A 16,100-nucleotide genomic window follows, 5' to 3' on the forward strand; every position below is an offset into this window, starting at 1 on the left:
ACGTACCAGATTGCGCAGCACACTCAGGGAGAAGGGCACAACGCAGCACTATAATTGCTTGACAAACACTGGCTGACGAAATGTTGTGACCGCCACAGCCCTACTTTTTATTAAAAAGCTTGATCTGCTTTCCCAATGAAAAGTATTTTGAAAATTCAAACATATAATTTATGGAAAATATGTTTCTGGATGATGCACCATGCTGCTATATTCTGGTGCCCTGGCTCAGCATATTCGAATCAGCCCACTCTATCTCTATGACCCCACGGTTCTCAAACCTTGTACCTAGAGCTCTACCGTCCCATAGGTTTTCACTCCAACCCAACCCTACACAAGCTCACCTATTGGAGTGAAAACCTACAAGACTGTAGCTCACCAGGAACAAGTTTGTAAATCCCTGGTCCAACTAATGCCGAGTGAAAGTGTGATTGGCATAGTAACTGTGTAATTGTTGTGTTTATAATAACATTTTTAAGTGTTTATAATAAAAAATACTAAAGAAATTACGTTATTTCTTGAAAATGTTATTCGTATAAGATGCTATGAGCCTCCTCAACTTCCTGGAATCCAACATAGCTGTAGTTGGGATCAGGGTAGTTAGATCTAATTGCTGCCACCAAACAGGCTGGGAGTACCCGTCTTTGGCCTCGACTTAGACGTTCTCCCCTCAGCATCCACTCCAGAGTCATCCAATAAGAGACAAGTCTGTATTGTCTAGAGACAGAAAATAAATACATGACAATGACAAATACAACAATCAAGAAAATAAATAGGCCTAAGCCTATACAATATCAAATATAACAGGCTCAGGCATCATTAATTGGTACTATCCCCAAGTTTGGAAAGCAGCCAATGTACTCCCCCTTCACAAAGGTGGTGACCCTTGTGACCTAAATAATTATTGGCCTATTTTATAAACTTTCTTTCCTAGCTAAAATATTATAATTTTTGATTAATTCTCAACTAAGATCTTTCTTATCTGTGAATTTTTTTTCTAAATGTACATCATTCGAGTTTTCGACCAGGCCATAGCACTAGCTCTGCCTCATCCCTAATTACAATTAGGGATGTGGTTAACTTTATGGATAAAACATTCTGCTGCCTTCTTCATTGACCTGTCAAAGGCTTTCCATACTATTGATCACTCACTGCCAATTCAGAGGCTTTACTTTTTTTCTGGTTACTACATGATTCTATATGAGTTATTGCATCGTTTTTATGTCTTCATTAAACAGATTAAAAACTCAAACCAAGTTTATTCACCCACTGGGTCACACAGTTGCGTAAGACAAAAACATATTTACATAAGCACTGGAGTTTAAACCTACCTCCTAAGGAGTCTCCTCCTTACACATCGGGATAGCCACTATATCTCTGTTGCTAGACAAAACTTTAGTGATGCCTGTTCTTTCTCACTTCATCTAACCTGACCTCTGCCCAAATTCCCCACTCCTCCCCAAATCACGGCTGTCCTTGTATCAGACTGTGACCCTTCTCCTTTCCATAGGATACCTGATGTCTAACAATAACATGTTCTGACGGAACGTAAACATTCTACAATCCCCTCTCTCCCTCAGTAACATGAAAAAGGATATTTCAAGTTTAGAACTCATCAGTTCCCCCTTTGAACATGAACTCCATGCTGTTCAACATTATATAAACTTGGAAATAACTTATAAATAAACAAAAAAATAAAGCACGAAGAACAAATAAAATATTATTAATATTCACAGTTGATGATTAGGTTTACCCCTCTGAGACTTATGCCCTCTGATCTATAATCACACTATGTACACTCGTATTTCCATCTCTCGTCGGACAACTGATAATGACATTTCAGCTAGAGCTTTTGACTTCCTCCATTTCAGCTGGAGCTTTTGACTTCCTCCATTTCAGCTGGAGCTTTTGACTTCCTCCATTTCAGCTGGAGCTTTTGACTTCCTCCATTTCCTCCATCGGGTTCCTAAGAGATTGAAAGCACAAAATGTCATGTTCTGACCATCGTTCGTATGTGTTTTCCTTGTTTTAGTGTTAGTCAGGACGTGAGCTGGGTGGGCATTCTATGTTGTGTGTCTGGTTTGTCTATTTCTATGTTTGGCCTGATATGGTTCTCAATCAGAGGCAGGTGTTAGTCATTGTCTCTGATTGGAAACCATATTTAGGTAGCCTGTTTTGTGTTGGGTTTTGTGGGTGATTGTTCCTGTCTCTGTGTTTGCACCAGATAGGGCTGTTTAGGTTTTCGCACGTTTACTGTTTTTGTTAGTTTATTCATGTATAGTGTCTTTATAAATTAAACATGAATAACCACCACGCCGCATTTTGGTCCAGCTCTCTTTCACCAGAAGAAAACCGTTACACAAAACTTGAAAACCAAAAAGAAATACAAAACATAACGAGTATTAATAATGTGTTAAGTTATGCATAATTATATATGCAACGAAAAAAGTTTGATAACATGACGATTCTCACTCTCTCTTCACTTTACTCTATGCCTTCAGGATACTTTTTCTGCTGGGTTCAAAAAACACGAAGGCCCTAAATTTTTTTTTAAAATCCTCATGCATTCACCCAGTATTGCCCCTGTCAGGCTACAGTTTCCAAGAAGTGTTCCCAAGCCATATAATTTTCACTTTGTTCTCTATCTCCTTCTTCCTCCATAGCCACTCAATATACATGTGCGGTGGCTTTAATCAACTTTACCTCATCTTGAGGTAACTCAACACGGTATATATGTTTCACATCAATGCCCTCAGAAGATGATATCTCAACAGTGCTACAAAGGTAACCCCTGCAACTACTAACACTGCCCTCAGAAGATGATATCCCAACAGTGCTACCAAGGTAACCCCTGCTACTACTAACACTGCCCTCAGAAGATGATATCCCAACAAGTGCTACCAAGGTAACCCCTGCTACTACTAACACTGCCCTCAGAAGATTATATCCCAACAGTGCTACCAAGGTAACCCCTGCTACTACTAACACTGCCCTCAGAAGATGATATCCCAACAAGTGCTACCAAGGTAACCCCTGCTACTACTAACACTGCCCTCAGAAGATGATATCCCAACAGTGCTACCAAGGTTATCCCTGTTACTACTAACAGTGCCTTCAGAAGATGATATCCCAACAGTGCTACCAAGGTAGCCCCTGCTACTACTAACACTCCCCTCAGAAGATGATATCCCAACAGTGTTACCAAGGTAACCCCTTCTACTACTAACACTGCCCATCACGCATACTTTTAAGTTATATTCCAATATTATGATATTTGTTCTACTGCTACATTGGTGTCTTGAACATTATAAGCCACACAGCTGAGTATGTGTGCATATTGTGGGTGTTCTTCACTATTGTCAATTTTCATGGTGTACATTGATGTCTAGAAAATTAGGCTATAAGAAATTTGGCCTGCAGCTATTCTCGAGTATGTGGGCATACTGCAGTGATGTCTAAAATGCTTTGAATTAATCAGCACCTTGGAGAGTCCTGTCCGTTTCACCACCATATACAGTGTGGAGAACAAGTATTTGATACACTGACGATTTGGCAGGTAACGAGTTCAAACAGGTGTCGTTAATACAGGTAATGAGTGGAGAACAGGAGGGATTCTTAAAGAAAGACTTACAGGTCTGTGAGAGCCGGAATTCTTACTGGTTGGTATTTGATCAAATACTTATGTCATGCAATAAAATGCAAATGAATTACTTAAAAATCATACAATGTGATTTTCTGGATTTTTGTTTTAGATTCCGTCTCTCACAGTTGAAGTGTACCTATGATAAAAATTAAAGACCTCTACATGCTTTGTAAGTAGGAAAACCTGCAAAATCAGCAGTGTTAGAAATACTTGTTCTCCCCACTGTAGTAGGCTACTTGGCTGCTACGCTGTGTTTGACACTTTTTTTTCTCAATGAGCCCCCGGATATTGATAAAAGTTACCTTGTCTTAGAGAGAGTTAGACGGTTATCAAAACGTCACGACAGGGTAAGCCTACACAAAACACAGCCCTTACTTTAAGTGTTTCTAAAAAACCCTACGGGAAGAATTAATGGTGGAAAAAAGATTGGAACGATATTCTTGTTTGGCCGTTAGGTTTTATGGGTATTATAACTCATACTATGGCCTTTCATTTCAAGTTGTGGGCACAAAGACATGAAAGACAGACAAACAAATGCCAAAGAGGAATAAGCTGATGAAATGAACCAGAATGAAGTAAATTCAAAGACGGATCACTTTAATTTACACCATACACTTTTACAACATTCATTTCATTGTAATAATGTTGAAGTACTCTAACTAACAATGGACTGTTCCTCAATAAAAATGTAAGAAGATTTTAAACGGTTGGCCCACCTCTGGTCACTAAAGGTCCCATGAGGTATAGAGTGTATCAAACGGTATTCCTATCATGTAGTAATGTGTATACAATATCATGTAAAGGTTATGAATAATGTACACTGCTCAAAAAAATAAAGGGAACACTTAAACAACACAATGTAACTCCAAGTCAATCAGAATTCTGTGAAATCAAACTGTCCACTTAGGAAGCAACACTGATTGACAATAAATGTCACATGCTGTTGTGCAAATGGAATAGACAACAGGTGGAAATTATACGCAAATAGCAAGACGCCGCCAATAAAGGAGTGGTTCTGCAGGTGGGGACCACAGACAGCTTCTCAGTTCATATGCTTCCTGGCTGATGTTTTGGTCACTTTTGAATGCTGGCAGTGCTTTCACTCTAGTGGTAGCATGTGATGGATTCTACAACCCACGCCCGACGTCCACAGCTGGGGGTTGTGCTTACAGCCCAAAACCATGCAGGACGTTTGGCATTTGCCAGAGAACACCAAGATTGGCAAATTCGCCACTGGCGCCCTGTGCTCTTCACAGATGAAAGCAGGTTCACACTGAGCACATGTGACAGACGTGACAGAGTCTGGAGACGCTGTGGAGAACGTTCTGCTGCCTGCAACATCCTCCAACATGACCGGTTTGGCGGTGGGTCAGTCATGGTGTGGGGTGGCATTTCTTTGGGGGGCCTGACTGCCATTAGGTACCGAGATGAGATCCTCAGACCTCTTGTGAGACCATATGCTGGTGCGGTTGGCCCTGGGTTCCTCCTAATGCAAGACAATGCTAGACCTCATGTGGCTGGAGTGTGTCAGCAGTTCCTGCAAGAGGAAGGCATTGATGCTATGGACTGGCCCGCCCGTTCCCCAGACTTGAATCCAATTGAGCACATCTGGGACATCATGTCTCGCTCCATCCACCAACGCCACGTTGCACCACAGACTGTCCAGGATTTGGTGGATGCTTTAGTCCAGGTCTGGGAGGAGATCCCCCAGGAGACCATCCGCCACCTCATCAGGAGCATGCCAAGGCGTTGTAGGGAGGTCATACAGACACGTGGAGGCCACACACACTACTGAGCCTCATTTAGACTTATTTTAAGGACATTACATCAACGTTGGATCAGCCTGTAGTGTGGTTTTCCACTTTAATTTTGAGAGTGACTCCAAATCCAGACCTCCATGGGTTGATAAATTTGATTTCCATTGATAATTTTTGTGTGATTTTGTTGTCAGCACATTCAACTATGTAAAGAAAAAAGTATTTAATAAGAATATTTAATTAATTCAGATCTAGGATGTGTTATTTTAGTGTTCCCTTTATTTTTTTGAGCAGTGTATATATATAAATTAAAAGGTACTCTGCTTTCTGCTTCCTCCTATAGGAAAACCTCGCTACTGTAGATGCAATGTAATTTGACATCATTGTATCTGTGGCCAATAACCTTGAGCCTACTTGGATGGGTACTTAGATTTTGCGGTGATGTAGTGTCCCCATGAGACAGAACACTGAGCCAATCACGGTGCAACTGGAGAACATTCCCCAATCAAGGCGCAACTGGAGAACATTACCAACCCCTTCGCTCCGCATTTTCCGCTGGCTGCCCCACCACCACAAAAAGCACTGAACTAGGCTGAAACACCTGCATTTTGGAGCTGCCTTACTCAAGAAAGCCAAAAAGAGACCAAGTTTGTATGTGGCTATATTAAGTCAATTATTTTATTCACATAAAAAAAAAAAAAGCTGATATGTGACAGGTATTGATGTCAGAATAACATGCAAAACATGTTGGGCCTCCCTCAAAACAGGTGGAGCTCTGCCCCACCTGCCTTGATTGACAGGTCACAGCTGGATGTGACCAGGTACCAGGATGTCCGGTCTGTCCCGATCGTCCTCTCATCTTGACTGGAGGATGACTCCATGTCCTCATCTGAACTGAGGTGTTGAATAAAAGGGACCGTCGGTCAGAAACTTTACAGGTCAGAAGCGACAGTCTCGGTCAGAATCGTTATTCTTAGTATAGAGCTCTTTATAAACCGGGTAGTTTGCATACTGGATGCTGATTGGCTAAAAACAGCATTTAGCCGTGTGTATGTGAGACTGTATACGGTCACCATGATATCATTGCGCCTTTTCACCTCGATAAAATGGCTACAACAATAATAGTTCCACATGACGATGTAGAAAATAAACGTTAAAATGAATTTGATAGAAACCGAAACGAATTGTGAAACAAACAAAAGTAGGCACTTACCCGCTTCACTGACTGGTGCGCCGAACAAGGGATACATTGTGAGTTTGTGAATACAACCAAAATGGAGCTGAAAGTCATTTTACGGGAGTTTTATGGTTAAGTTAGAAACATGAATGGCGAAAAAAATGGGATTAGCAGCTAAACTGCCGCTGGACTTGAACAGACATATCAATGACCCCCTCTCAGTCTGGCATGGAATATACAGGACACCGAAATCACAACGCGCAACAATGTGTTGTCTCTCAGCGTAATTAAAACGTTGAGGAAGAGGGATGCGACAAAGCAGTGAATGGATACTATGTTATGTAACTGTTAGTTAGCTAGTTACATCATTCTAAATTTACACTGACAATATAACCGGTCGTTTTGTAGTCCTAACTATTAGCTAACTATTAGCTTTCCCCTGTGTTTCAAGGTACACATGTCAAGAGCCGATAGGAGTGAACACCCTCGCAACAATGCTGCCAAAACCCTGAAAAATAGCTGGCTCGTCACAGATGTACACAAACTACTACCTCCGTCATCCATTTACAGTAGGGTGGAGCCAACAAACATGGAATAATTTTTTCATTTGTGCACAATAAATGACAACATTCAGATCAATGTTAATAAATAATTGTAATGTGTTAGTCATTCTATAAAGGGGCGCTAATGTTCGGTTTTGCATACATTTAATGTAAGCTTGCCATCTTGCCTGTGGTTATGTTGCATAGCAACCAGTTTAGCGTTGATACTTTCGTCCGGACTACTTTTTCTGGCAGTATGTATTTATTGTGAATGTATTTATTAAAGCAACATTTTCAATATAGATGTGTAGTTTCTTGCCTTACTGTGTTGGCAACCGGTTTATAAAAGCAATAAGGCACTTTGGGGGTTAGTGGTATATGGCCTATGTACCACGGCTAAGGGGCTGTATGCAGGCACTCCGCGTTGCGTCGAGGTAAGAACAACCCGTAGCCTTGGTATATAACCCATATACCACACTCTCTTGGGCCTCATTGTTTAAATAGACGCTCAGCGCTATATCAAATCGCAAAGGGCCTACACTGGAGCCAGTTCCAAATTTTCAACCGTAAACAATCATAACATTTTGTTCATCGTTATAATTGGTCAGGGGAACATATCCATCGATCAAATCAAATCACATTTATTTATATAGCCCTTCGTACATCAGCTGATATCTCAAAGTGCTGTACAGAAACCCAGCCTAAAACCCCAAACAGCAAACAATGCAGGTGTAAAAGCACGGTGGCTAGGAAAAACTCCATAAAAAGGCCAAAACCTAGGAAGAAACCTAGAGAGGAACCGGGCTATGTGGGGTGGCCAGTCCTCTTCTGGCTGTGCCGGGTAGAGATTATAACAGAACATGACCAAGATGTTCAAATGTTCATAAATGACCAGCATGGTCAAATAATAATAAGGCAGAACAGTTGAAACTGGAGCAGCAGCACAGTCAGGTGGACTGGGGACAGCAAGGAGCCATCATGTCAGGTAGTCCTGGGGCACGGTCCTAGGGCTCAGGTCCTCCGAGAGAGAGAAAGAAAGAGAGAATTAGAGAGAGCATATGTGGGGTGGCCAGTCCTCTTCTGGCTGTGCCGGGTGGAGATTATAACAGAACGTGGCCAAGATGTTCAAATGTTCATAAATGACCAGCATGGTTGAATAATAGTAAGGCAGAACAGTTGAAACTGGAGCAGGAGCATGGCCAGGTGGACTGGGGACAGCAAGGAGTCCTCATGTCAGGTAGTCCTGGGACATGGTCCTAGGGCCCAGGCCAGTTGAAACTGGAGCAGCAGCATGGCCAGGTGGACTGGGGACAGCAAGGAGTCATCATGTCAGGTAGTCCTGGGGCATGGTCCTAGGGCTCAGGTCCTCCGAGAGAGAGAAAGAAAGAGAGAAGGAGAGAATTAGAGAACGCACACTTAGATTTACACATCGATCTAACTGTTGTATATAATGACCCTCGCTTGGTTAGCTGCCGAGACTCAATAGCGCCCCACGTCATGTTCCAGTACCACACGGCAGGTCTGGCATTGTAAATGGCCATTGTTTTTGTTCCTGAAGGGAATAAGCTACAAAATAGTTAGCTCGCTACGTCACTTCAGCTGCATTGCATTGCAAATGTCGGCGGGAAGCGGTGAAAAATACAAACTTTGGACAACTATATGATTATCCAGAATTTATTAGAACACAGAATGTTACATTCACTCCAGAGGAGTATCAAATTTAAAATAACGTATATAAGGAAACTATGTCTATGTTACTATTCCCTCTGCTAAAATGTACTGGAATGCAGCCCTCGGACAAGTGAACTGGAACAGTTTCGTTGTTATCTGGTAAATATTGTACATCTAATAAGGTGAAAGAGGTATCATACGAACTCATTCATAGAATCTACCCTGTAAAGACCTTTATTATACACAGATTTAAAATAGCTATTGATAACAAACGTGTATTTTGTGATTGTGACCCAGAGACTCTTGACCATTTTGGGACTGCTCTTATGTCAGAAGATTTTGGTGTGAGTTAGAAGATTTTATTTGAAGAGAAACAACTATTAATGTTAATTTGAAAGACTATTTGAAAGACTATATATTGTGTTTTATTTTGAACCAAATGATATGGACCCTGATTTAACTTTCATTGTTCATTTGTTTATCTTTCATGGAAGATTCTTTGTCCATAAAATGAAGTGGGCAGAGAACAAACCCCTTTTTCACATTATTTAAGATAGAATTGAAATATTATTTTGAAATTCTCAGTAAATGAAAAAACAAAAAAGCAATTACGCACCATAAAAGTATTTAACAAATGTAAAATTAATCTGGATATGTAATACCCCTGTCTGTTAGGTTTATGTACTCTTGTTTGTATATTTCTGTTTTCTGTTGTTGTATTTGTTGTGTTCATAATAAAAATAAAAATCACCACCGGCGACCGCTGGGCGATGACCAATCATATCGAGTGATTCCCATGACGAGATTGACGCTATGCGACCCAAGGCTGGAGACCGTCTTTAGCAAAGATGGCTGACAAAAATACTGGGACGGAGGGAAGTGTAAGTGATATATATATGCCATTTAGCAGACGCTTTTATCCAAAGCGACTTACAGTCATGTGTGCATACATTCTACGTATGGGTGGTCCCGGGGATCGAACCCACTACCCAAGTGATTACAACGTTATAACGAATCAGGCAAAACATGACAGGAATATGTTAGTTAATGTGGAGACAAACGATTACGCATATGTTGTTGTCAAGTTAATTTAGGGAAATCGCGATTTAGCAAGCTAGCTGACTATGCATCGCGCAGGTCCTAATCCAGGCACTTGTCATCTCCCGTCTGGATTACTGCAACTCGCTGTTGGCTGGGCTCCCTGCCTGTGCCATTAAACCCCTACAACTCATCCAGAACGCCGTAGCCCGTCTAGTGTTCAACCTTCCCAAGTTCTCTCACGTCACCCCGCTCCTCCGCTCTCTCCACTGGCTTCCAGTTGAAGCTCGCATCCGCTACAAGACCATGGTGCTTGCCTACGGAGCTGTGAGGGGAACGGCACCTCAGTACCTCCAGGCTCTGATCAGGCCCTACACCCAAATAAGGGCACTGCGTTCATCCACCTCTGGCCTGCTCGCCTCCCTACCACTGAGGAAGTACAGTTCCCGCTCAGCTCAGTCAAAACTGTTCGCTGCTCTGGCTCCCCAATGGTGGAACAAACTCCCTCACGACGCCAGGACAGCGGAGTCAATCACCACCTTCCGGAGACACCTGAAACCCCACCTCTTTAAGGAATACCTAGGATAGGATAAAGTAATCCTTCTCACCCCCTCCCCCCTTAAAATATTTAGATGCACTATTGTAAAGTGGTTGTTCCACTGGATGTCATAAGGTGAATGCACCAATTTGTAAGTCGCTCTGGATAAGAGCGTCTGCTAAATGACTTAAATGTAAATGTAATGTAAATGTAAATACTCTAAAACCGGTTCATCTCAATATCTGACTCCCTCCATATGCATTGATCTGTGTTTACGTACCCGTTTCTGTGTTGTGGTTTTGTTTATATGTGTGGGTTTCAGGATGGCTTCCTGATATTCCCCCAAGCAGCTGATTGGTCAGCCCCATTGATGATTGGAGCTGACCCCGCCCTCTTGTCAGAAACAGCTGTCTTCAATTACCGACTCCTTCTGAAGCTATATAAGCCAGTGTTCTGTTGCTCAGAAGAGCGATGATTAGTGTGTTCTGTGTTGATTGTTGTTATTAAGAGAGCTGAGGGTGATGGTTGTTTCTTAGAAAGAGTTTATTGTTATATCCTGTATTGGTTGTTGCTCAGAGAGAGCTTCTTTGACATCTTGTGTTGGTTGTTGCTCATATAGTTTGTGTATAATATTTTCTAGCCGATTCTGCAAAGGTATGTGCATGCCAAAAGGACCGTTATGATTAGTAATTCTGTTTTTGTTCCTGGGGGCACCTAGGGAGTGCTTAGGCAAGAGGCCAGCGGGCATACATAACCTGCAGTATTCACTGTCTATGCACACTAGGTAAGGCCTGGGCGGACTACCCCCTGTATTTTGGTTAGTGCACCAGGTGGTGCTGAGATAGGTAAGTAGTGGGTAGGCAGGTAAGGTAGGAGCGGGGGCTTTGACATTTAGTTTCTTTGTTTTGGTTCCATCCAGCCCCTTTTCCCCAAATTTACAGTGTGAAGGAATCAATAAATTCCCTGTAAGCGGTACATTCTCTGCCTTCGTCATCCTTACTCGCACCTACAGTCCCATACCTCTTCCACACCACGGAGAGTTGAGTTGTAGCAGGGTGCTGCGTTCCCTCTTCCTAGAGGCATATGTAACATAATGGGGGCTTATCCGGGATAATTCCTTTAAACCCACCGGACCCTGCTGCTCTGAGCTCTCTGGTTAGTGATTGAGGTGGGATGGTAGGTTGTGAGTTTGGATGACTTGTATAGTTTGTGTTCAGTAAACTGCAGTGTACAAAATGGCTGCCTCTGCCACCTCCAAATTTATTGAAGCGCCATCTGTTGACCGTTTGGTGGGGTTGCGGAAAGTAGACCTTGTCGCTATAGCTGACCAATATGGACTCTTTGTCCCTGCGAAAGCCCTAAAGGCTGAGCTTTTGGTGCTAGTCAGGAAGGGTTTAGTGAGATAACAAATTCTCCCATTGAAAGATGAGTGAGGCTTCAGGAGAGGAGACTGATAGACCTTCCGATGCCAAGTCGGAGGACAGGGCGGAGGAAGGAGTTGCTCGTACCCCCTTTACATTGCCCCGATTTTACCCTTTATCTTCTACTTCGGGTCGTTCAGACAGGACCGCTAGGCTGAAGGTGAGGCTGGCCCCTTTAGAAATGGAGCAAAAAGATAGACGGATGCAGTTTGATCTAGAAATTAGGAAAATGGAAATCGACAAGGTTAGGATCTGACAACTGGAGCTAGACACTGGCTCCAGTGCGACTCCACAACCTGCTCATCAAGCCCACCTCGATGTGAGTGAAAATATAGCTTTAGTCCATCCATTCTGGGAGTTGATTCATATTTCTCTGCGTTTGAGTGCGCTGCGCTGCCACTGCGCTGCATTGGCCACTCGAGGTTTGGACACTCCTGTTGTAATGTAAATTGTCTGGGTAAGTCCAGGAGGTAGTAGCTGCTCTCTCCCTGGAAGACAGTTTACACTATGATACAGTTAAAACTACTGTTTTGAGCTTCTGAGTTGGTGCCTGAAGCTTATAGGCAGTGCTTCAGGAACCACAAAAAAAAACCTCACTGTATGTTTGTTGAGTTTGCAAGGGACAAAGAGTCTCTGTTTAATTGCTGGTGTTCAGCCAGCAAAGCTAACACCTCTGCTGATTTTCGGGAGTTGATACTGTTCACCGACAACCTAGAGGATTTAGGGAGAGAGGGATGAAGTGAAGGAGACTGTTCTTGAGAAATAAAGGTAGTTAAAGAGAAAGTGTTCAACAGGAATGTGAGTTTTTTGCGGAAAACATGCAGACATACGAGGACAAACAATATAGCGTAGTTGTAGAAATAATGAAGTGTCTAACTATTCTCCATAGTTGACCCTCTTGCATATTCTTTTGAAGGTGGAAGGTGCCACAGTTATACACCTGAACCTGCACAACACAATCCATCAATCAGATTGATACATGAGTGTGTGGGTTCTACATTTATTCAATATGGGTGAATCTTAAGAGCCTGTTTTGTTTTTGGACAGACATCACATCCTTACCTAAACAGCACCCTCACCTGAGAAGTAGAAAAGGGAGAGAAACTCCAGTGCGGTAGCAAAGCGAACAGTCCATGACTAGGGTGGCTGGAGTCTTTGACAATTTTTTAGGGCCTTCTTCTGGTATAGAGGTCCTTGGATAGCATAGTGTTGTCTACGGTGTTGCCAGGGAACAGCACCCTTTCTTCAAAGAAGTAGGAGGTGAAGATCGCATGGATTGCCTCTCTTGCTGCATTGTTGGACCCCATCCTTGAAACATCCTGCAGAGCTGCAGACTTCTCCTCTGGCACACTGCAGGAAGCTGCAGAGCCCCTCCTGGTCCTCGTGTCCATCATGAAGTTATGCAGGACACAGGTTGCCTTCACATGCCTGAATTCCCCCAGGAAGCAGTCCCAGATGGCCCTGGTCATCCAGAAACACATTCTTATTTACAATGACGGCCTACACTGGCCAATTGTGCACCGCCCTATGGGACTCCCAGTCACGGCCGGTTGTGATAGAGCCTGGATTCGAACCAGGGTGTCTGTAGTGACGCCTCTAGCACAGATGCAGTGCCTTAGACTGCTGCCTCACTTGGGAGCCTCATCAATGCAGATGGAGTTAGATATTGAGATGAACCGGTTTTAGAGTATTTACATGATGCATAGGAAGTGTAGTGTTTTAAAATTATATTTCTGTATATATGAATTACAAATCAGCCTTTAACTAGTTCAATCCTGTTTCTAGTCTATTGCATAGTTACAGTGTGAGTGAAATGGCTAGCTAGTTAGCACGTGCTAATAGCGTTTCAAACGTTACCCGCTCTGAGCCTTGCAGTGGTTGTTCCCCTTGCTCTGCATGGGTAAAGCTGCTTCGATGGTGGCTGTTGTTGCTGGTTCGAGCCCAGGGAGGAGTGAGGAGAGGGACGGAAGCTATACTGTTACACTGGCAATACTAAAGTGCCTATAAGAACATCCAATAGTCAAAGGTATATGAAATAAATGGTATAGAGAGAAATAGTCCTATAATTCCTATAATAACTACAACCTAAAACTTCTTACCTGGGAATATTGAAGACTCATGTTAAAAGGAACCACCAGCTTTCATGTTCTCATGTTCTGAACAAGGAACTGAAATGTTAGCTTTCTTACATAGCACATATTGCACTTTTACTTTCTTCTCCAACACTTTGTTTTTGCATTATTTAAACCAAATTGAACATGTTTCATTATTTATTTGAGGCTAAATTGATTTTATTGATGTATTATATTAAGTTAAAATAAGTGTTCATCAAGTATTGTTGTAATTGTCATTATTACAAATAAAATAAATTGGACGATTAATCGGTATCGGCTTTTCTGGTCCTCCAATAATCGGTTTCGGAGTTGAAAAATCATAATCGGTCAACCTCAACTCCTAATATTGTATATGACTGAAAAATGATGTCTCTCAGACATTCATATCTGAACTGCACCTTTATTTACCAAAGTAGAGTACATGATCAGTGACTATTAAATGTACAGGCTACAATGTGGGTATGCTTGGTAATAACTACGAGTTGCATCCTTGGCACAAAGTTATATTATATTCTACTCAATCCATAGGCTTCATTAATGCCATTCAGACAGGTTTGAAGTCGATACAACTGGCTATAATAGCTGAGGTTCATAACTAGCTTCTGATGCCAAACGTTTTACGGTCCATACACAGATCGGCTACATAGCTAACGTTAGCTACACACCACACCCATAGGCATACAGGCATTTGTATCCTCCACTGCACAATAAGCAATAAAATAGTTACAGTAGCTAGCTACGTTACTTCATCTATCTGCATTGCATGGCAAATATCAGCAAAGCAAGATCACAAAAATGTACCTTACATTTGCAGTAAATGCTTTAGCTAGCTAGATTCCTCACATCCACTATTTCTGAGGAGTCCCAAAAACATGAAACAGCACGAAGTGACACGAGTATGACAGCACGAGTGACACGAACTTGTAAAACACCCATAAAGCTAGATAGCTGGCTAATTTGAGGTAGTCAGCTAGCTTGCTAAATAAGTATTTTCAAAAACATATGCTTCATCATGAACTAACATGTTTTGCAGGACTCGTTACGACGTTATAAACAGGTACGTTTCTTTCCATGCTCGTATTTTACTCAGACTACTCTAGCGTCAATTTCGTCATGGGAGCCAGCCCTCCCAAAACACACACCCCTCGTACTTTCACCTGCTCATTCATACGTGTATCAAGCGCTTCTCTTTTCGGGTGTAGAGAAACCAGATCATAAGCGACGAAAAACCTAGTCTTATTACTATTATAGCGTCAAGCGTTCTTGGGTATCACAGGTAAATTCAAGAGGAAGAAATCTTTCGAAGGATGGATTCGACTGGCCGGTTCTTGCTTTCCCTCGTCACTGCTGCTACTTTTCTACAAGGTATGTAGAGCGATTTACACATACACAAGTTTCATATTTGAGGTAGCCTATCTGAACACAAACAACATGGTGTAATACGTTTTTGTCCAAAGTGACACATCACACGTTGAATCAACGTTTTGTAGTCGGACCATTAAAAAAATATTGCAATATAAATTTTAATTGACATTTAAAAAAAATCACTTTCGTTTCTGAACTTTTAAATGAAACAATGTTTTTGGCCTAATAACGATGATTATAATAGACAAAGTGATACATAGCAGAAAGTCGACCACAATTGAACACCAGCGGGAGTGCACGTGTGTTGCCTGTATAGGAAGCCTATGTAGACTAGGCTACAGTCGACTGATGATATAAACTTCTCAAACGAGACACACTCGTCACATTTTGTGGTGGGGTCTAATTGTTGAACGTTACCGTTAAGTGGACTGAATGTTAAATGTTTATGTTAGAGGGCCATGAACAGTACCTAGTAATGCCTAATGCGACTTCATTCCTGGTGGACTGCTCTCATTCATTGTTGTCTATCGCTCTGTAAGAGTTGGCTAGCGAATCTACTGATTTGTCTCGATCTCAGGTTTCATCTAATATCAAGTTTGTCCCTCCTGTAATGAACACTGGTTTTGTTTCACATCTTAAATTTTTGTGCGTTTTTTATTTTTTAAATTCGAAATAAAACGATGGGACGTCTTCCATATCGCTGTGTTGACTTTTGCCTTTGCAGCTTGTTTTCCTGATATGTACGGTTTCGCCACAAATGTATGGACTCCCGAGCCTCCCATGGCTGTACATGAGTAACCCGATACCGCAGGGAAGCGGTGCTGTCAGTCACTACTG

The 16,100-nt window shown here is 42.1% G+C and overlaps 1 protein-coding gene and 1 long non-coding RNA gene across 2 annotated transcripts in view; one reads left to right on the forward strand and one right to left on the reverse strand.

Moving 5' to 3' along the window:
• Window positions 1–1,236: 1,236 nt before the first annotated feature.
• Window positions 1,237–6,994, reverse strand: LOC123995802. The gene is made up of 2 exons (XR_006831895.1): window positions 6,611–6,994; window positions 1,237–1,963 (listed from the first exon to the last, which is right to left on the reverse strand). It is a non-coding gene; the product is annotated as an uncharacterized LOC123995802 (long non-coding RNA).
• An 8,052-nt stretch (window positions 6,995–15,046) lies between these two features.
• The window catches only part of alcama (activated leukocyte cell adhesion molecule a), a 69,036-nt gene continuing 67,982 nt past the window's right edge, over window positions 15,047–16,100 (forward strand). Inside the window, exon 1 of the mRNA XM_046297738.1 lies at window positions 15,047–15,263. Within this exon, the coding sequence (XP_046153694.1) occupies window positions 15,206–15,263 (58 nt within the window). The 5' untranslated portion in view covers window positions 15,047–15,205. The remainder of the gene's footprint in view (window positions 15,264–16,100) is intronic.

The sequence above is a fragment of the Oncorhynchus gorbuscha genome, linkage group LG14 (genome assembly GCF_021184085.1).
Source record: "Oncorhynchus gorbuscha isolate QuinsamMale2020 ecotype Even-year linkage group LG14, OgorEven_v1.0, whole genome shotgun sequence".
In the NCBI taxonomy this organism is placed as follows: Eukaryota; Metazoa; Chordata; class Actinopteri; order Salmoniformes; family Salmonidae; genus Oncorhynchus; species Oncorhynchus gorbuscha.